A 22,151-nucleotide genomic window follows, 5' to 3' on the forward strand; every position below is an offset into this window, starting at 1 on the left:
AAGGCCTCAAGTTTTTCCTTCAAAGTAACGAACATTAAAAATATATCAATTTATCCCTTTAAATTCTCATTTCTTTTAATACAGTGTTGCAAAAGATGAGATGCTGAAAACGAATCCACAAGAATTCTTTCCTCAGTCTCATGACTGCTGAGTCTGCCACTGCTAACCTCTGAAGTGTGGAAATACACCCAGATTCGTCTGGAATGTCAGTAGGTTTTAAAATAAACTAATGGCATCCCTCGGTGATAAAAGGGGGATTTGTACAGGTCTAGTGCTTCAGTTTATTGCTATCTGCCTAGCAATACCTGGTGCTCAAACAATAAACAGAGACCCCTGTGTAGCAGATTACAGCTTTTCTAGAAATGGGGGGAAAATTGCAGCTCAATATCTGACACAACCAAACAACACATATCTATAATTCTAGAAGCAGAAGCATAGCCACGTGTCAAGCCTAGAAGGTATTCTATAGTTCTGTTTTTATTTTCTCAAAGCTGATTCTCCCCTGCGTTCCCAGCAGCCGGTGCCGTGCACCAGGACTCGGCGTCCATTTCCCTTCGCTCATTTCCCCCGCTCCAGGGGCAGCGCTTGCCCAGGGGGGGGCTGGGACCGCAGTGCTGGGGTTGCTCCTACAGGGGCAGAGTGCCGAGGGGAGGCAGCGCTGCGGATGACGCTCCCGAAGACCCTTTCCCTTTGGAGGCTCCTCAGTCCCTGAGGGCACCGCAGCTCCGCCGTGTCCCCTCGGGGCGCTGCGGGACGGCACGGGACGGGACGGCACAGCCTGTACACAGGACACGGACCGCTTCCACGCTGCTGTCCCGGCTCACGGTGCTGTTCGCACGGGTAGAGCCGCGCCCGCCCTTCTTGGCTCTGCAGAACGCCGCACCCAGCTGGGTTCGGTTCGGTTCGGTTCGGTTCCGGACCTGCGTGCGGCGGGAGCCCCGGGAGGAGCACAGCGCGGGAGCGGAACCACCGCACCGGGGACTTTTCCTGCGGGCAGAAATGGCGAGCGCACCGCGCGGCCACGCCCCTGTCTGGCCACGCCCCCACCTGTAGCCACGCCCCGCTCGCGTGCGCGAGCCCCGCCCGGCGGAGCAGGGGGCGCTGGGCCGGCCGCAGCAGGGGGCGGTGCCCTGACGTCACGGATGACGTCACGGCCGACGTCACGGCTGTCGCGGGGCGCCCGCTCCGTGAGGTCATCGCGCGGCGCGGCCCGGCGGGAGGGGCGGGAGGGAGGGGATCGGCGGCAGCAGCAGCAGCAGCATGGCCGAGGCGGCGGCGGCGGAGGAGGAGGCGGGGGCCCCGCCGCCGCGGGTGGGCGCCTGGCTGCCGGTGCTGGTGGAGCAGGTGGTGAACGACACGCTGGTGGTGACGCTGAGCTGCGGGGGGCGACGCTTCACCGGCGTCCTGCTCGACTGCACCAAGAAGTACGGGCGCGGGGCGGGAGGTGGCCGGGATGGGACCGGGAGAAGAGGAGGGGGGACGGGCTGGGACGGGGGGGGGGGGGCAGCGGGGCAGGTGCGGGGCGCCGGGCTCGGACGGGTGGGAGGCCCCGCAGGCGCTCGGCCTTTGTTCGCCCGGGGTGGCCCGGCCCGACGGGAACAAAGCGGCCGAGAGCGGCGGCACCGGCGGCGTCCCGGTGCGGCGGGGCCCGAGCCTGAAGCCCTGCAGGGTCGGCCGGTCCACCCGGTGCCCCGGGCCCTTTCCTGGCGAGCGGCGAGGGCTGCGCAGGATCCCCCCCAGCCCCTGCCCGAGGAGCCGCAGTGGGGCCTGACCCGCTGCCCCCGGGCCCGGGCCCTGTCCCACCGGCACCGGGGCTGCCCGCGACCCTGCGGGCTTTGTCCCTCCCGTCCCCTTCCTTCTCCCGTCTCCAGCGCCCCGTGCTCGCCCTCCTCCCCCCGCCGGAGCAGCGCGGCGTCGGCCTGACCGCTCTGCCCTCTGGGTCGGCCACGGTCAGCGTTTCTCGGGGTCCTGCAGTGCCTCCCCCCGACCCCTGCGGCCCCAGGACCCCCGGCAGGGCCCCCGGGTGCCCCTCCGGCTGCGGGGAGGCCGGGGTTCCCCCTGGCACCGGGAGGGCATTTCTCTGGTGAAGGGCACGGAAGGGCCGTTCTCCTGAAGGACACGCAGCGAATGCTTTGTTTCAAACCGGTGTTAACTTCTAAACGGTTCCTAAGGGCCCTGGCGGCAGGTTCTGCTGTCCCAAGGACAAACCCCCGAAGCTGGGCAGCTTTTCTCCGTGGTGTGCTGAGGAAATGGGGGTTGGGTTCTGTCTGCTCAGGGACTGAACCGCTGGGTAGGAGCACAGCCAGCTTCACCTCTGTCATTGTCCTGAGCTCATGCATGAGGCAAGACTGCTGAACTTAATTTTGTAGTTTATTTAGTTTCACGTGGCTATCCTGGAAAATTTGAGCCAGATTTTCAGAAGTGTTCAGGCATCTCACTCTGTCAGATCCTGTAAACGCCACTTGGTGTCTGATTCCAGCCAAAACAGTGAGCAGGAGGCATCTCTTCACTCAGCTCAAAATTCAGCAGCTTCTGTCTTTTCACATTCTGCTGCTCTCTTTGAGGGTCTTTTAGATGTAGCGCTGGGGGATATGGATTAGGGCAGAACTTCATAGACTAGGAATGATGGTTGGACTCGATGATCCCAGGGGTCTTTTCCAGCCTGGAAGATTCCCCTCTTGAGTGACAATGTGCACTTTTTTACCTGCTTTGGGTTGGCTTTTTTCCCTTAACCTTTCTCCTTGATACTCTTCTTTCCCCTTCTCTCCCTCTCTGGCCCAGCAGATCCAAGGAGTGAATGACCAGATGAGTGTTTCCTCCCAGGCTTTCCAAGTGCTTCTGGAGCCCCTGGCTGCCCCAGCTCTGGTGACACTGCTCTCTGCTAGGGTGGTAGGGCAGCCCTGGCCCCCAGAGCAGTGGGGTTGTCTCCAAGGGATGGTGCTCACCCCACTACTGTCCCATCACCTGGGAGTCTGCAGCGTGGCTGGGGGCTGCCTGGTTTGGCCCCAGGGCTGCTGGAGCAGCGTGCTCCCTCCTGGCTTGGAGTGGGGTGGGAAGGGCAGACAGAAGGGGCTCTTGCTGTGCTTTAGTTCATGAACAGCACAGCTGCCCTCATCTCCCACCCCAGTAACTCTGTAGTGATCAGGCTTGTTCATGGCAAACAGTGAGCAAAGGGATGGGCCCACCTGCCCCAGGGTTGCACAGGGCTTGGGTTGCTTCTGCCTCTGACCTCCTTAAAAGCAGCTGAAGCCTCTGAGTGCCATGGCCCATTGGTGCAGTGGTACCCCTCCAGGTAAGGAAAGGAGAGGAAAATCTGGGTGCCACCTTTTCATCATTGTTTTCATCATTGCTCGTGGGCTGTGTTGGAGTGGGAGCATTTCTCCTCAAACGTAGTGAGTGACATGGAGAGCTGAGCAGGAGGCAGGCCTGCAGCCCCGGGTGCCCAGGAGATCCCCTTCTGTCCAGATCCTGCTCCTATTACTTTAGCCACAAAGAAGCAGGCACAGGTTTGTGGGGGCTCATTCTGGCTGCCTGCTGCCTGGTTTTGCCCCTGTGCCCTGGTGAGCAGTGGGATGTAGTTAAGAATACTTACCTGACTTTCCCAATAGCTGTGGAATTATTTGAAAAAAAAAGTAGTTATTGCCTTCCTACAGGCATCCCTGTTGGTCTGCAGCTGTGGCAGTGCAGGCAGCAAGCAGCACTAGAATCACAGAGTGGCTGTAAGGCATGGCTCAGGTTGGAAAGGACCTCAGTGATCATCCCATGCTTACCATCAAGTGACTGGTGGTTATTTTGTTCTAATAAATTCCCTCTTCTTGACCGTAAGCTAAGGAGACTTAGATGAGAATGCATCTATGCTCAGGAGATTTAAATGGCTTTTGACTGCAAAGCATTTTTGACAGCAAGACTTGGCAATTTTGTTGCAAATGAACTTGTAAATAATTATTTAATTATGCATGAGTATGAATTGGAGCATGGTGTCTTCCAGGCAGAGGTTGGATTGGGGTAGTGTAGTCCATTTGGCTACGTTTGCCCCAAAAAGGGGAGGGTAGGCAGGGTGAGATTACATTCTGCAGTGTTTCCTGCTGCTTGTGATACCTGTGCTTGCACTCATGCTTCTAACACACACATTCAGACACCTGCATCTTAGCTGAGTGGGTTCAGATAGACAGACCCAATCGTGACAGTCAGCTGATTGAAGAAAGACATTAACTCCATCCAGATCTGTGCAGAACCCCCCGGGGGGTGCAGGGGAGCCATGTCAATGGGATGTTTCTCCTTCTGGTGAAAACGAGCTGCTCCTGGAAAGTGCAGTGTGTCAGATGGAACATCCCTTGTTCTGCCATGTGGGGAAGGACACCAGAGCTAAATGCTCTCACCAGGGGCTGTGTGGGGGGAAGGCAGCTTCAGGCTGGGTGTGGGGGTGGCTGTGGGGGCAGAGCCCACCTGCTGCCATGAGGCTGGGGTCTGCAGCAACCCACCCACAGCAGGGTGGGCCCTTTCAAACCCATGATGGGCACCATGCTCATACATACACTTCACAAGCATACAGCATCCCATGAAGTTAACCTTTGAGTGCTTTCCTTCTGCCAAGCCTTCTGCTTTGCAGCAGAGGGGATCCTGGGGAAGGATGTGGGTTGTTTGGAGGATCTGGCTGCTCGGAGCCAGGCTGCAGAGAGCCAGCAGGGTGCTAGGCCTGCCTGCAGGACCAGAGGGACCTGGGCTTGGGTCCACGTGGGGAACAGAGACTTGTGCAGTTCTCTGGTGTGACCAAATTAGACAATAAAATAACCAAAATTTATATCCAGAGCTTTGGAAGTTACATCACTTGCAGTTGTTTTATGATTGATGCTGACATCTTTGGCTGTACAAACTGTACTTGCTTTCTGTGTTATAGTTTGAAAGACACCTATGGTCTTGGTTGTCTCTGTTTAAAAAAAGAAAACAAAACAAAAAACCAACCTCTTAAAACAAAAGCATTTTGTTCCAAATCATGTGGTTTCAACAGCTTAATCCTCCTGTCTCACCAACATTTGAACTAGAAGCTTCACAGTTATATTAAACTGTCATCCAAACAGTAAGTCCTCACACTCTTACTCTTCAAATAACAGGAAAGGACTTTTCAGAGTACAGGTAACTCAGTGGTCCCTTTTATTTCAGAGAAGAGCAGTGATTTGGCACCAGAATCTGGCTAATTCCCGGTTCCTTTGTTTATGTAAGCTTTATTTTTAAACTCAGTAGGAGTCTTTATGTAAATCAGGTGAGAGAGATACAGTCTGTAGTTGCCTGAGAAAAGCAGAATGAAGACAGTGGTTTAGAGCTGTATTAAATGGTTCTCCTGTGGTCTGCATAAAAAGCATAATATTTCTAATTCCAGGCTAAGGGCATAAATTCTGGTGCAGAAGCCCAGAAATCTGAATTGTAGCTGTGTGTTTCAGTTTTTCAGATGATTTGCTTTTGCCAGGATCTGTGCGAGGTGCTGTAACCAGACTTGATTCTGAATGATAGTATATCATCATTCTTCATCTTGCCATTCTGAAATAGTGTGTTCCTTGTTTTAACAAATAAATTCATAGGTGAACAGGGCAGGGGCAGAAGCTGAAAGGATCAGCCAGGCAAATACAATGTGAAGAAAGGAAGCTTAATAGCTCCCAGAAGGCTCACATAATCTGTATCACAGCCCTCCTCCTGGCTCTACCAGACCACTAATAAAACAAACTGCCTTGCTTGAGGAAACTTGGAACTTCTGGAAGTGAAAATTTGAGCAGACTTCATGGAAACAGAGATGTCGATCTCTGTCTTTTCTGCCAGAAGAGTAGGACAGCTTTGCTAGATTTTGAAATGCTGTTATTTTTTTTAGTGGCAGAATTGGCTGTCTTGTCTTAAAAGTCAAGGGAAAATGTAGCATTATCAGGATGTGAAAGTTGTGGGAGGGTTTTGGGGGTTTTTGCTTTTGTTGTGATTTTGGTTTTGTGGGTTTTTTTGTATTTCTCTTTCTTAAAAGAAACTAGCATGTTTATTACAGGCAGTCTTCCCACAGAAGCACCTTGCAAGCATGCTGACTCCTTCTCTCTTTCCCTCCCTGTCCTCCCCCTGTTGTAGGTCCGGATTGTTTTGTCTCCCCTCCTCCTTTCCCAAGCACGAGGACTCTCCTGCTGACACTGGAGCTAACGGAGCTGCTGACCATGAAGATGCTGTGCAGGGCGAGGTGGAGCTGCAGCCCACTGGTGAAAAGCCCCCCAGAGGCAGTGGGGATGAGCAGGTGCCCCCCCTGCTGCCCCCCCCGCCGCCCGGCAGCCTCCCTCCCTACCCCCCGTACTTTGAGGGCGCTCCCTTCCCTCGCCCGCTGTGGCTGCGGCACACGTACAACCAGTGGGTTCCTCAGCCACCACCACGGACTATAAAGAGGACGAGGAGGCGACTGTCACGGAACAGGGACCCGGGGAGGCTCATCATGAGCACCATCAGGCTGCGGCCTCGCCAGGTACTCTGTGAGAAGTGTAAAAACACCCTGAACCCCGAGGAGGAGAACACGGCCAGGCAGAACGCGAAAACCAGGAGGAAGCTGAGCATTCAGGACAAAGAGCAGAAAAAGCACAGTGACTCTGACTACGTGGAGAAAAGGAACAAAAGAGAGAAGAGAGAAGTTGACAAGTTCTCAGGGGAACTCGTTCATCGAACACCGGTTATAAAAATATCCTACAGCACTCCACAAGGGAAAGGCGAAGTCGTGAAAATCCCTTCCCGGGTGCACGGCTCGGTCAAACCCTTCTGTCCAGAGCGAATGCTGCAGAACGGAGGGGAGGACCAAGAGGAGACCAGAGACTCTGAACGGTGCCGAGAAACCAAATGTTTAATGGACAAGTCAGCAGGCAGCCAGCTTGCTTCCATTCCAAAACTGAAGCTGACGCGGCCGGTGCATTCCAGTGCAGATGTCCCACCCCCAAAGATACGGCTGAAGCCCCATCGCATAAATGATGGTCAGAGTGTTTCAATTTATAAGGCAGAACTTATTGATGAGATCAGTGTCCTTCAGAGCAGCAGGGAGTCCAATCCTGGTGCGTTTTACAACGATGAATCCACAGACAGAAGTTTAGCTGAGATATCTTCAGGGAGCTCAGGTGAAGATGATGATTTTAAAAGATTTCCCCAAGGTAAAGATGGACATGATAACTTGGCGTTCCTTATGAACTACCGGAAAAGAAAGGCAGATTCCTCTAGTTTATCAGTGTGTAGTAATGACAGTCTAGATGAATCCAAGTCTTCTAGTTCAGAAGTAACATCACCAGAAATGTGTGACTTTTTGCCTGGTGATGATGCATCTGTCTCTTCATCTTCAAAAGATGAGCGTAAAATTGTGCCGCCGCTGACGGTTAGACTGCATACCCAGAGTGTGTCTAAATGTGTCACAGAAGACGGAAGAACTGTTGCAGTGGGGGATATTGTTTGGGGTAAAATTCATGGTTTTCCGTGGTGGCCAGCACGTGTTCTTGACATAAACCTTAGCCAGAAGGAAAATGGGGAACCTTCGTGGCGAGAAGCTAAAGTATCATGGTTTGGTTCTCCAACAACTTCATTCTTATCTGTTTCAAAACTCTCTCCTTTCTCTGAATTTTTCAAACTGAGATTTAATCGCAAGAAGAAAGGGATGTATCGGAAAGCTATCACAGAAGCTGCAAAAGCAGTAGAGCACCTGACTCCAGAAATAAGAGATCTCTTAACACAGTTTGAGACATAACTTTGCCTCCAGCATCAGGTGAGTGCCAGTGGACTAATGCTTCCCATGAAAAATCTCCTTGTATATTTTAGCCTACGTTCTGCTGTTTGTTTGCATTTGCTTTTCTTTAAAAAACTGAGGTGGACAATTGTTAAATACTTGGCTGTTGGTGGTGTTGATTTTAGAGGTGGGAGCCTTTAGTTCCAGACTTTTGGGGGAACGATGGGAATTGAATGCTCTGCTCCCATAGGGGAGTGCAAAGCAGCTGAGGTGGTGAGGAAGCACTGCTCACTCAGCTGATGAAATTCTTCATCAGTGGTAAAATGCTTTACCACTGTTTGCAGCTGGAATGTGGTGTGAGTATTGAGGGTATTCCATGTACATCACAACTAATCCTATGTGGCTGGAGGGCTATCTGCTCCTAGACTTCTAAATTTCTTTGAAACAACCTCAGTTTGAGGAACTAAGGTTCATCTTAAAATCTGAATTCTACGTATCATACCTAGGTTTTGATGCCCAGCAGTTACCCATAATGGTTAAGGGCCCTTGGAGGCTTTTTGCTCCCCTATAGTTTCTCTTACCTGTCTGGTATGGATTTCTTATAAAGATACTATCTTTTTGGCTCTTAAAATTACTGTACCAAAAACCTGTAACTAGGGAACAGTATTTCAACTTTTCTCACAGCACTTGGGGTTTTGCTTGTGTCTGAAATGTTGCTGACGAATTGCCTGGACCATCAAGTTAAATTATTTTGGGCTTCACCTGCAACCTTTGAGGATGTGAAGTGGGAGCATAAACTTGAGAGCTGATTCTTTGTAGTGCCTCGACCTTTTGCTTTTGCTGGTTGCAAGAATGAAGCAGGATGGGACTCCCTTTGTCATCAGTCAAAACTTTGCCCAGGATGAAAATTTGGTACATAAAAATACAGGATGTGTTGTGACTGGCAATGGAAATACCATCTGTGGTTTCGGTTGATGCTGCCTACTGCTCTGTCCTCAGTGAAGTCCATGGGAAAAATTCAGCAACTTAAATAAGATCTAGAATTTTTTTACAACGTTCCAGTTGTCACTGCCTAGACAGGACCTCATCTGTGGTACTGTTAAACAAGGAGAGGGATTAACTTTTTGTTCAAAAGCCATAATTAATCATTAGGAAGAATCTTGTTGTCAAAGGGCTTGGTACATTTATGTTGTTACCTCAATTTTTCTGCTCATTTTCATGCTGGAGGGACTGTGTGAACACGAGCCAGTACTAGTCCTGCTGTAGTGTGTGTTCTGCTGTATCTCACCTGTTGTAATGCAGTGGTGTATGGGAGTTAGTCCTCATGTAATCTTGAGGGGGGGAAAATTTTGGTTTTTGGTAGCCCTTGTCTTGGGACTTTACCACTCAACTGAGGGTGATGAAGGACTTTGCTTGAGTTATTATTCCATCCTTGCAAGCTTGGCTGGAATAAGTAGTGAGAGCATGGCATATTCATCTTGTGTGCTCTGGACACAAAGTGTCTGGACAATTGGACACTCAAGCAAGGAAAAACAGTGTTTAAGCTTCATCCTTGATTCTGTCCCTTCAAATGCTGCTTAACTTTCTAAAGACTTTATTATATCAAGAGCGTTTGGATTGCACCCAAATTCCCATTAGTTAGATCTGGATATAAATAAACCTGATGCCCAGAATACACTGTCCTCACCAGTGAAGGAACTGTGGTTCAAAATCCATCTCTCCTGTACAAACAGCACTCTGTTTAAAGGAGCAGCAGAGCTTTCTCCTTCTGAACTGTGCTCACTGTGTGTGTGTGCAGTTTGGGACAGCTTTAGCAGAACAGATGTTGTCACCATTACTGAAAACTGACACAGTAGTAGGTATCTGAGGTTATAGGTACAGAGCAGAAGGGATGGAGCAGGTCCATAAACTGGAGCAACAAAAGAAATGTTGAAAATACTAAGAATTATGGGATGGCCTGGATTAGCCCAGCCCCTTCATTTCCTATGAACACTTCAGCCAAATCTCTCCATCTATATATGGGTGTGTAGGTGCATTTAATGTTCTTTTCCACCTCATTGTCCTCCTTCAGCAGGCTTTCAGAGGATGATTTTCTACCTTACAGATGCCTAAAGTGAGCTGCCAACTCAGTCTGCCTGTCTGGAGATGGTATAATAGCTGGATAAACAACTGCAGTCGTTCAGAACTAGAAAAGCAGAAGAAAACTCGAGTGTGTCATGTTCACTAAGATTCCCTATCAGACCAGCATGTTGAGTGTTTCAGTGCGTCACTTACAAAACAATTCGTTACGTTTTTGGAGACTTGTCCTGTATCTAATTGTCTCCACTCAGGAGGATTGAACTTTGGTGTTTTCCTTGAATTCTCATAATGTGGAACTGAAATGTTTCCCTCAGTTACTCATAAGCTGTTCTTTCCTGAAGGGTATAGCTTTAAGTTTTCAGTAATGTTTGCAGTTCCCCAGTCCTAGGACCACAATGGCACTTGAGCTGCAGTTAAATCTCTGAAATGTCTTGAGGCCTTTCCAAGGCACTACAGCCATGTATCTGTTAAAACAGTTTCTAAGAGCAAGCATCTGACTGGTAATTGTGAATGTTGCTGATGTAAAATCCATCTTGTGGTGACTGCAAGAGGGCTCGTTTAGCAAAGAACAAGAGTCCAGGAGGGGCCTTCAGCAGCAGTGCCAGGTTCCAGCTTGTCATGCATCTATGGCCCCAAGTCCCTGCTGTCAGCAGGAGGTGGCCATGGTCAGAGCCCCAGCACTGGGACCCTCCCTGCTCTGTGGTGGTGGCTGCCCTGAGCTCCAGGCTGGCTGCCTGCAGTGAGGGATATTTGCCTGTCCATGGGCTGGGGAGCTGGGGTGAGGCCATGGTCTGGCTGCCTGTCCTGGGCAGTCTGCTTCTTCCCTGGGCAGGGCAGTGCTGGAGTCAGGCCTGGTGCTGCTGAGATGTGGCTGAAGTGCAGTGGACACAGCTCAGGTCAGAAGAAGCTGAGCTTGATGTTTGGGGAGTCAGATAGTGTCACAAGGATGGACACCTCAGGGCTGCTCCCAGAAGGACAAGGGGGCTGCCAAGACTTGGCTTCCCCCTGGCTGTGCAGCATCCCATCCCCTTCCCTGTGTAACTGAGGCTGTGCTGCTGTTCTGCTCCAGCACTCACTGTGCATCACCCATGGTGGCTGCAGGACCCTTGTCTCCAGAGCCATTTCAGAGGGTTGCCTGTCTCGTTGGGCAGGAGGCTTGCATGGGACCTGCTCCCAGAGCTGGACTGCTGGGCTCCCCCCTCAATCTTTCCGTCTGCAATGAGAAAATCTCATGTGCTTTTGTGTTTTGCTTTCTGTTCACTTCTGTGATAACATCATAATTAAACTTGCAGCCACGTAAACTTCAAATTCCTTGAGCCAAGCAACTGCTCTTCCCTTGTCTTCTGCAGTGATGAGCCCCCCAGGTTCTTCCTGGTGCTATAGCGAAGCAGTTTTGCTGGCATCCCCAGGGTTTTCAGCCTCCAGAGGGATGCAGTCAAAGAGTGTTCAATGCCACAATCTGGACAAGAACCCTTGCCCAGGACAGGGATGGAGCTTTGGGGCTGGGGTTGCACCTGAGGTGTTTGGGACAGGTAGCCCTGGCTCTGTCCCCAGATGGGGCACAGGAAGGAAGGAGACCCATATTTCCCTGTCCCCTGGAAAATCCTTTATTCTTCCCAGCTTTATCCTCTCTGCCCCAAGCTGTGGCTGTGGAACTACTAAACTTCAAAATACTGGCATTTGAAGGTTTTAATTTTACTGCCATAAGCAGAGCAGACCCTCAGTGCCAGAACATCTAGCCATCCATCACAAAAAGCACACTGCTACTGTGTACAGCAAAACCAGAGCTTACTATGTGCTTGTTATATATAGTAAGTGCTAACGTAAAATGTGGAATGTTGGGTTATGACTTCACCTTCAAAGATGTTCAGGACTTTGTATGTGCATGTAGCCAGCACTGCTCGCCAGCAGTTTGTGAAGCAGTGTAAACCACTCCTTTTTTCTTTTACCTCTTCTCTTCTGCTCTTCCAGTGGCACAAAAATGTTCTCTAATTTCATATAAAGTTGTGGTGGTGATTGCTGTGATAGCTTAGTTTTTAAGAACAGCTGTCTGGTCACATTAAATATTTCAGTCTAGAAGTCGAATGTTTCAGATTTTTTCCTTGGCCTGGTTTCTTTATGTTTCAGTCAACTAAAACCAAGCATCCAACTTAATTACTGTTTCTCAGTCTTCCCCCAAACAGCTCAGGGTCAGCGTCTCTGCATACTAATACAGAGTAGGAGAACAAGTCTCAAACAGACTGCATTGCATACTTGTGTACCCCGGCGCTGGGTGTCTGGAGCTGCCTGGCTGGTGGCATCCTGATGATTTTCCTGTTCCCAAAACTGCTTCCACATTTGACTTGGTGACCACTGCCACTGCAAGTAGAGGCAGACAGATTTTTGCAGCTTCTCCCAGTTTGTGCCCTCTGTTGCCCCTCTTTCCCTCTGTTCCCTGGTGTATTTTTTTGAAATGCCAGCAGGCTGTACATTGTGCTATTTCTAACTGCACATGAGCTGCACAGGTATCTGCTTACATGAGCCCTAACTTCAGCTGCTGAAGGAGATTTGTATCAACCCAAGGGCTTAACAACTCCCTTGGCAGCACAGCAAGCTGCTCCCCAGGCTGTGAGGGTCTCCAGGCCCCATCTGAGGCTTTGGGCATATTTTGCAATTATGCCACAGAGGGAACAAGGGATTTTTGGAAACTTGGGGAGAGCTCTGTGTAGAGGAGGGTGTGTCACTCTGGGGTGAGCAAGAACATCATGCAGTAGCTGTGCATGTGTAGCCTCCTGGCTGCTGAGGCTGTTTGTCTCTGTCCTATAAGCTAGATGAGGATGACCTGGTGCCTGGTTTATTTTTCTAAAATCTGCTTGATGCATCTGTTTTGCCCTCTATAGGTACCTTTACAGAGTACGTGGGCTTTGCATTAGCTAGTTTGTGAACTATCTTGCATCCTGAGATCGCATATATCTGGAAGAGGCTTCTCCTGTCCAGCAGTGACAGAGATGGGGCTGGAGTGCTTGTGGCCTTCACCCCAAACCTCCATCCCTTCAATCCACTGGAAGGCTCTTTCTCACTTCTCCTGGTGCCATCTCTGCCCCAGAGCAGGAGCAATGTGGGATCCTGCTGCATCCACCAGCAGGGATGTCCATCTGGTTTTTGAGCTCAAGGGCTGTTTCCTACCCTAGTATCCATGGGCAGCAGAAGGCTCTTTGTGCTCTGGTCCCTGCAGATTCACATGGAGTGAAGGTCCACGTGTGGCTTCTCTGCCTGTGCAAGTGAACGTGACTCATCTCTCCTCACAAGAGGGTCACAGATGCTCTCTGTCATCTTGTGCCCAGCCTTCCCCACGTGAACACTGGCAGCTGCCCTGCATGAGCTGTGCAGTCATCTCCTACTCACTGGGTATGCGAGTCTGGAAGGGAGGAGCTGCGTTTTTTTTTTTAATAAAGGATTTTTTCATTAAGTTGATTAATTTCTGAAGGAGAGAATGCTTTTACCTGACGTACCAGTTCCTGTGTAATCTGCATTAGATTCTTGATCCTATTGTAGGATCAGACAGACTTGTTTTCTTTGCAAGGTGTATTTCCTGTGTGCTCTCTGCAGTTGAAGCAGTGAATTATAGCAAAATCACTCATTTAAATTCCCTTAGGAATTTCCCTTAGGAATGATGACTTGCTCTATTTTGATTCAAGCCGTTAACTGGAGCCTTTTCTTCATGCAGAAAGCAACCCTTTCTAAAAGGGTTCTAAAAACCCTCAAACCTGATACAGGATTTTCCATAGAGGTGCTTGGATAATAGACTTTTAACACTAGAGAACGTGGTTGCCAGCCTGTTAAAGTCAGCTGGATCCTGATGTTTTGGGATCTGGAGACAGTTTCAAAACCTCATCTGGTGGGTCGTGGATGATAAGGATCCAGGCTCCCATCCAGTAACCCCCACCCACAGGAGAGGAACATGGGAAGGAAGGGAGGAAGGAAGGACTTTCCCAGACCACCACCAGCAGTGGCCTTTGCCTTTCCCCTTGCCTTCCACTGGTGACATGGGCTGTGCAGCAGGTACTGACTTCAGAAACAAAGCCCTGTGGGAGCTCAGCTGCCTGTCAGGGGTTCTCAAGGTTCCCCATCCCTCCTCCTCAGGGATCTAGGAAAATTGGGCCACTTGGTCCCCCTGAGCCTGGGCCAGCTGCCCTTGTCCCCCGGGGAGATGTCTGGATGAAGACTGATTTGGTGATGTTCAGTTACAGCCTGCTGTTAATTGCATTATGATTAGAAAATATTAATTAAAATAAGCTGCTTCAGTGGAGAAGATGAGCAGGCTTCTTGCTGTCATGGCTTCCCAAGCTGCCAGGGCTCACAGGTGATGGTGCTTGTGCCGCTTGCAGGGCTGCAACCGGAGAGGGTATCAGTGCCAGGGCTTTCCAGAGAGCCTGTCTGAAGGAGATGGGTTCCAGACTCCTGTTTCCTGGTGCTCCCCGTGCTGCTGAGGGGTCCTGGGGATGTCCTGCACTTGACTTACCTGAAGGGTTGAGGACATGGTGCCCTGAGCAGAGCAGCAGGCAGAGCTACAGAGTCCCATGGAGCAACATGTGTGGGATGCAGCAATCTTGGAAGATAAACTGGCTTTCTTCACTCTGATGGCAGCTACTAAGTCTGAATTTGTGAATTGCTTTATTTGATCCCAAACTTCATTGGGGCTTTTTGTTATGATTAAGCACTTGGCTTCAGGAGAGCTTTCTTGGCCTCCCTGTCATCAAGTGGCTCAGCATGCATGCTGCTGGATCATGCCATTGTCCTGAGTCAGTGGCTCTGCTGTTTGTTCATCACTCAGACATGTATCGAAGCTGCAGCAATGTCCCCAATGAGGTTGAGCTGCTGTTGTCTTGGAGATTATTTTTTTTTTAACAGAAAGCCTCTGAAGTTTTCCAGCAGCAAAGTGAGAGTGTAGGAGTGACTGTCCCTGTGTTGCTCCTCTTAAAACACATGTTGAAAATTCCTGGGTCTGCTCAGAGGGTTAAAACAGACACCAAAGACACTCTCACTGGGCTGGCCTCTGCCCCTGGCCAGGCCTGGGCTGTGGAGCACCAGGGACAAGAGCTCAGCAGGGCTGTGAGGTTTTGACATTTCAGCATGTGGAACATCAGTTGTTTTAAAGCAGTTTGCCATTTCTCAGTAGCACCAACTTTCTGATTGCAGAGGAGAGAATCCCTGGTCTTTGCCCCCAGGTAATCTCAGCGAGCTCCTGTGATGCATTCTTCTCCCTATCCCTGTGAAGGGGCAGTGTCTGCCCTTGCAAAGGCACAAGCTTTCACTGGGAGGAGGTTTGGCATCGTGCTTCTGTTGGGATGCTTCCTTCCTCCAAGAGTGAAAAGCTTAAAAAATAAAACCAGCTTGAGGGCTTGCTGCTACCTTCTCTACAAGGAAATGCATTTTTTCTTATTTTTTTCCTATTTCTCAATTTGGAATCTGTCTCTGAAGGGTCACCTTTTTGCCAAAACCATCTGAGAGATTTCTGCCATGAAGGCTTTGGTATGTAAGGTAGTAAGCCTGCAAGGGAGTTTGTTTTGTGCTCTTGGAAAACTCAGTGTTCATCACAATTAGGAATAGACTACCCTGCAAAGTTATGGATAAACTTATATTCTGTTGACTGTAGGCTTAGGGCCTTGGTGTGAGGCATCCTAGTTTGTTAGGAGCAGGATGAATGCAAAATACTGATATTTATGAAACCTGATTCAGTCCTCCAGATTACAGGCTTTAGGAAAAATGTTCATGGTGTATTAAATCAGCTCTTTGAAATATCAAATGCATGGGCAATACTGCAGATCATTCTGGGTGCTGAGTCTGGCAGAGCAGTGGTGGTTTTGGTTCCGTGGCCACAGAAGAGATGCTGCTGCATTTTAGAAATGTGATTTTCTGCCTGCATTTTGCGCTGGCACCCTTGGTTTATTGTGCTCTGTACTTGTCACAAACCTCAGCTGCAAGGGGTTTTTAAAGCCCTTTGATCTTTTGCTTCATAGCTTTAATCCTTTTTGTCAGGAACAGGGATTCGAGCCTGTGTGTCTTGTGGCTCTGTAAATCAATGTTAGTTGATTTGGCATGGATGTCTGCTGGGGCTGGTCAGGCTTTTGAACTGGCTCAGACCAAACAGTGTTTGAAGTGTGGGGCAGCCATGCTTTGGCAGTTGAAAAGTGTAAGTGTAGATCTCCATGCCATTTTTTCATTAATTTCTGTAGCACTGAGTTGTTTCATGTCTTCTTCACTTGCTCTTGAAGACAAGATTGCTGAGGCACAGCAGCAGCCCTCTGTGTCCTGAGCAGGTGCAGGTACTTGGAAAAGCTTCTGTATGTCTTGCTCTCAAGAGGAAAATAATCCTATTTTATAGATTGTGCTTGAAAAGTGGAGGCAGATGTTCTTCCCGTGGTGCTCTCTGTGGGGACTGATGGCAGATTAACCTACAGTAACCCACCCTGAACAGGGACTTAAAAGTCTTCAAGCTGAGGATTTATTACCGTCACTGAAACTCCTGTTGTGGCTGTCTTGGAGAAAATTCCTGCTTACTTTGGGTCTGTTATGTGGACAAGTTTCTTCCCAAGCTGTAGCTGCTGCTGGTTCTGCCTGCCAGGCCAGCTGGGAGCAGAGGAATTCCTGGCTATATTTAGAGGTGACCCACAGCGTGTGCTGCTCCTGCCCATCCGTCCCTGCAGTAACCTCTCCCTCTCTCGCTTCCTTCCAGGTAACAGAAGATAAGAGCACAGCTGTTCTCCCAGAGGGTCACCAAGTCTGTAACCATCCTGACCTGCTCCCCAGGAGGATCTGGAGCCTGCCACCCACGTGGCAGGAGCAGGCGTTTCCTTGTCAGATTGCACTGCTTTTCATCTGGGACAGGTGACAGGCACCAGGATGTGGAGTTAAGAGGCTCTCCTGGTGTGTGGCTGCCAGGAAAGTCTAAAGGATCTCTTACACAAAAATGAGAATTTTACAAATCATATGGCAATGAACTCGGAGAACAGCAAAAACCACGACTTGGAATGTATTTATTACTTAAAGGTTAGCTATTCTTGATAAAATCCCAAAAATTATTGCTGCTGCTTATTTTACTTACAGATTTCACACACTTGTTAATTTTAAAGCTACCAAACTTTTACTCAATGCTGTACTCTGAGAACTGTAATTGGAGCAGGACATGCAATAGAATGAAATCATTGTAGTGTCTTAAGTAAAATGGACTCACTTCTGTGTCTATTAAAACTTGGAAAATGTGCAACACATAACTATGTGGCTACCATTGCATCTCATGAAGCTCTTTCATGTTGTTTAGTGCAGAGCTGAGAGAACCAGTGTTTTCAGGTATGTGAACAAGCAGTTACCTGGGGCCTCACATGGGCTGGTGTCCTAAACATGTGCTTTCTGAAGTCACCTGGAAGAGAAGGCAGCACAGCCTTGGCCTGCTCCTGCTGCCTGCATAGAGGTGGGATTGAATTGATGTTTTGAATTAACTTCTGTGTTCACACCAGCCTATGGGCATCACTTAAGGCCCCTTATACACGCAGTGTTGGATAGAAAGGATCTTCATCCTGACACGTGGCCAAAAGTGATGAGCAGTCTTTAAAAAACAGAAAACAAACAGCCTGCAACTTCTGTACCGAATTTTGAGTACAGATGTTTCACAAACTGAAGTGAACTATGGACAAGTTTTTGAAACTGCATTGATAAAATTTTTTGTTACTGTTTTGCATTAGTCAAACTTTCCCTTGGATTCCCTCAGTCTAGAAACATTAATTTGTAGTAAGCTGTTGCTTCTGATGCTAGAGAAAACAGTTCAGAGTTGTCCCTGCTAGGTAAAATGTCTGCATGTAGAAGGGGACCTTTGAGCTACAGGATGGTTGCACAGATTCTGCTTCCTGTTTGTTGTTGATCCCTTGCAGCAAACACTGTGATCAACTATTGTCCAATTAGGTGAATGAGCAGATCGGAAAACAGGGAAGCTTATGTTTTCCTGGTTCATGCTGGTTCATATTGTGGTCTTTTGACATGCAGCAGGAGAGGTCAGAGCTTCCCTTTTCTATTTAGTAACAGCAAAATTTAACAATAAGGGTTCAATACCAAAAAAACCTTCTGCCAGGTCTCAGTAAGAGCATGCAATGTTTCCCAAGTCAAATGTTTCCCTTAAATCAGTTGGAAGGCTGTGGTATAAAGCACACAGACTAAAACACAGTGCTGAAACTGGACATCTGTCTTCTAAGACCAATTTTAGCCACCTTTGCAAACAAATGAATAAGCTTCCTGTTTTCCAAAAATAAGTGTAAGAAGGACAGCAGTATCTAGTGAAGGAGCGTGTCCTGCACCTTGTGTGCAGCCTTTGTGAAGTGTTGTTTACCTGGGCTCCCCCTCTGCCCATCCCTCTGCAGCCTGGCAGAGATGCTCCCCTGCTCCATGCAACCAGAGCACAGTTCTGCCTTTCTCAGCCTCTGTCTGTCTGCAGGAGTTTCTTGTGGTTTTGTGTTGTGTTGTGTTTTGTTTTGTTTTTCCTAGCATCTTCTCAAGCTAGGCCTAGGTTGGCTGGTGACTGCAGAAGGTGTTTTTTGTGTTTTCTGCTCACACAGTTCCTAATTGTGCTAAACCCCTGCCAAAAAGTGGTGCAGCATCCTCTGATGCTGGATGTGGTCCTCAGGATGGAGCTGTTCAGGAGGGGATGTCAGCTTTTTCTCCTGATAATTGGGCTGTACCAGATGTTTAACTGTACTGTGGAAATGTGCCTGCCTTCTGCTTCTGCCCTGACAGCCACTGTCACCTGGCATCACCTGTGAGACCTTCCTGTACAGGTTACCATGTCCTGCTGGTCCCCTGCCACCCAGGGCACAGCTTCTGCTGTCCCTGCACCTGGATTTGTGACATTCCTGGGCCCAGTAGAAAGCAAACAATGGGTTTTTACTGCCCAAGACCCCTTACCAATGCAGGGAAATGTCAATGTTAGGCCCTTGTCAGGCTCTATGTCAGCAGTGGGAAGGTTGGGAGCATGGGTTTGCTGCCACTGTCTGTGAGGAGGGACCCTTATCCAGGGGGAAGAGGAAGAATGTAGTGCTGGCACTTCTGGTTTTGTCCTTTTCCCTTGGGATGTCAAGTTTTTAAGATTTCTCTCCTGATACTATTAAAACTTGTGTATGGCTTTAGGAAATGGTTGGCCTTCCTCAGTCTTTTTCAATTCCTGCTACACTAAAGGCTTCTGATTGTCTGGGCTGCTCCACAGTGTGGTTCTGGAGGTTTCCTCCTGATCTACAGCTATGCTGCAGCTCACACATCTGATTTCCTACACACAAGCCCTGCAGAACTGCAGCATGGTTTCAGTGTTTTATTCTGACATGATTCAAACCAATACTAAACCCATGGGTATTGCTTTGCAGAGCCCCTCTGGGGACACAGCGTGGTTCAGAAGGTGGTGGTTTCCCTTGGGGCCGGGCAGCAGCAGGGAGAAGAGGGTGAGCAGGGAGCCAGCATCCCCCCAGCTCTTGTGCTGATTAAATTCCTGTGTTTGCGTGGGTCCCTGCAGCTATACAGTCAGGTGGGTGCTGGGTGCCCCTGCCAGATCACCATGCAGACTTGAGGGGACCCAGCAGTGCTCCAGCAAGGCCCATTAAGAGAAGCTTGCTTTAATCCTGTCAAACTTGTGTCTTGGATGGAAAAGATTTTCTTTACCCTAAGCTAATTTTTTTAAGTGCATGTTATAAAGAACAAAATCAGTCAAGTTCTTAAAACTGATTTCTTGGGAAAAACACATAAATTGTAATCTGTTTTTCATTAAACACCAAAACCTGAAGCATTTGGCTTTGGTTATTAAAACCTAACATGGCTTGAAACAGAATATGGTTGAACTAGGGAATGTGAAGCACAGCTGAACTGAATATAGAGCAAACCCCCACTGATGGCATGGGGGGAGGAAGGGGAGGTTTGGTTTTCATGATTGAAAATCCTCAGTGTTGGTGGTGCCATGTGCTGGGGCTGCTGCTGGGGACTCAGCCCCTCTGCTGATCCCACCACATCGCCTGGAATCCCCTGGGATGCAGCACCTCCTGCTCCTGCCAGCAACCCAGGGGAAGGGGCCTCTGGTGCTAGGTAAGGGGGTTCTGGTGCTGGATGTGGGGGGTTCTGGTGCTGGTGGGGAAGCTGAAGGGCTGGTGGGGAGGACAGCAGAGGGTTGGGCAGGGGGACACCAGCCCTGACTTGGGCCTGGAACCTGTGTTTTCTTGAGGAATGAAATTTTGCCATTTGTGCCTCACTGCTGGTGTGGGGGTGGGGATCTGTTCTGCTTGGATCCTGGTGAGGATTTTCCTCCACCCCATCATTTTGCTCAACAACGTTGTTGGCAGAAGCCTATAATGATTCTGCCTGGTTTTAATTTGGTCATGGGTGTGAGCTAATGAGTGGTTTGCAGTCAGGCTTTGCTGGTTGGCTCACAGTGTCTGTCTGCTCCTGATTGCCATCTTGCCCTACTGCAAGCCATTGGGGGTGGGACAGTGGACCTTGGGCACAGGTAGCCTCATCAATGAGTTGAAATAAGGATCATCTTACTGTAGCCTCTCCAAACCATATTTATTTATAATTTCCACAGCTGAAGCTGAGTTGCTAAAGAAAAATTGAATTTTCTCAACTGTGCAGGGAGGCTTGGCTGATGAGTCACTAGTTAGCTAATCTTAGATCTGCTGTGAATTACTCAGTGGCTGCTGATATAAAGTGGGCTGAGAAAATTCTCATTTTGAGTGGATAATTTTAGAATTTGGGTCTCTTCCCCAGAAGGGAGGGTGCGAGAGCTCAGGGCTGCTGCCTGAGCACATGCAGACCAAGCGAGGAGCCTGCCCTGCTCCCCTGAGCTGGAGCCCTGCACTGCTGCTGAGTGCAGATGCTTTTGCCTTGGGGTGGGGGATGTGGTTGAGGTGATGGCCCCTGTGGGGGGAGCAGGGCTGGAATTGGCACAGTGGGTGTTGGTCTGTGCTGCCAACAGCCCCCCTGGGTCAGCTGGAGAGCTCTGGCTCAGCATCCAGCTGCTGCTGGAGGGGAGGTAATGTTCTACAGTGCTGGTAGCAACTGGCCTGGTTGCCAAGGAGGTAGCTGATTTTCAATCTGGCAGGTGAGCCCCAGGGAGGTGTTCTGTATGGCTATGGCTGCTTTTAGCCATGGGAGTTCTGATTGGCTTCCCTGGAAGTTGACTTTTCAACCTAATATCTTGTGATTTGGAGTTCCATGACACTATGATTTGAGAAAAAATTATTTGAGAGTTTCCCAGGGGAGCAGAGGTGTTCCTGTTAGTGTAATGTTTTTTATCTTTCTTTCCATTATGCCTTCCATGTGCACGAGAAATTATCCCAGCAGTTTCCTGAGCAGCAGTGTCCACTTCAGCTTGAACTGATGAAGTTTATTACGATGTACGGGTAGTACATTATGTCTCCCTGATGTTAGATGTTTTAGCTGCTAATAAACACTGCCGGCCTCAGCCCCAGTGCTTTGTCCCTGAGATATGAAACACGTCTTGGTATGATAATTGCAGCAATTTCAGGAAACCAGAGTAGGGGCTAAGCAGGAGTTGCCTTTGGAAACATCTGTTTCACCTTTCTATCTATGACCTCTTCCTGAAAAAGAAAGTCTTTTAAATTAAATAGAAAAGATTGTTCAGTGTAATACAGTGCCTGGAGTGGCTGTTGTGCTGGTGTCCTGCATGCTGCTGGAGGGGTACAGCTCCCTGTAATGCCCTCGGTTCCTCCTGCAGAAGGCTTTGGAGGAATGATGGTGTTTGCTGTGCCCTGCCAGACCTGCTCTCTGCTGCTGCTCCCTGGGCTATGCCTGCTCTGGGCGTGGTCCTGCTGCTGCTGCTCTCACGGGGGCAGCTTAGTGCCTAAATTTAATTCATCCTTATTTCAAGGTTAAGCTGTTCTTCCCATCACAGATTTTAATTATTAGTGGTAATTAATGTTTTTTCTCCCTTCCATTACAGTTACAATCTGCCAATTAATGATGAGTTGCTCACACAACAGTGATGGCTACAGCATGTTCTTTTTTGGGTAGGATCATTAGGGTTTCCTATATTAGGAACCATGGATGTCTCTGTGGAAAAGCATTCTGTTTAGAAAAGCGTCTTTTTGTGCAGGGCTTTGGGTTTTTCCCTTTGCTATAAGTCAGCAAACAACACCCTTGTTTACCAGTGCTGCATTGTGTGTCAATGCAGAGCAGGACCCGTACTTCCCTGCGAGCAGAACGAGGGCAGTGGCTAGGAGGCAGGATTTCCATTCTTTGGGAGTTTATGGGTGCAGTAATCAATCGTTTTAGTAGTACTTTGCATCTGCTGGAGAAGGAAAACCCAGACCTGTTTCAGCCTGAGATAGGT

The 22,151-nt window shown here is 49.1% G+C and overlaps 1 protein-coding gene across 1 annotated transcript; it reads left to right on the forward strand.

Moving 5' to 3' along the window:
• Positions 1-1,230: 1,230 nt before the first annotated feature.
• Positions 1,231-17,049, forward strand: PWWP2B (PWWP domain containing 2B). The gene is made up of 3 exons (XM_030453257.1): positions 1,231-1,424; positions 6,103-7,756; positions 16,512-17,049. The coding sequence occupies exons 1-2, from the start codon at positions 1,261-1,263 to the stop codon at positions 7,736-7,738; spliced, it is 1,800 nt and encodes a 599-aa protein (XP_030309117.1). The 5' UTR covers positions 1,231-1,260; the 3' UTR covers positions 7,739-7,756; positions 16,512-17,049.
• The last annotated feature ends 5,102 nt before the right edge of the window (positions 17,050-22,151 follow it).

This window comes from Calypte anna, chromosome 6, assembly GCF_003957555.1.
Source record: "Calypte anna isolate BGI_N300 chromosome 6, bCalAnn1_v1.p, whole genome shotgun sequence".
NCBI lineage: Eukaryota > Metazoa > Chordata > Aves > Apodiformes > Trochilidae > Calypte > Calypte anna.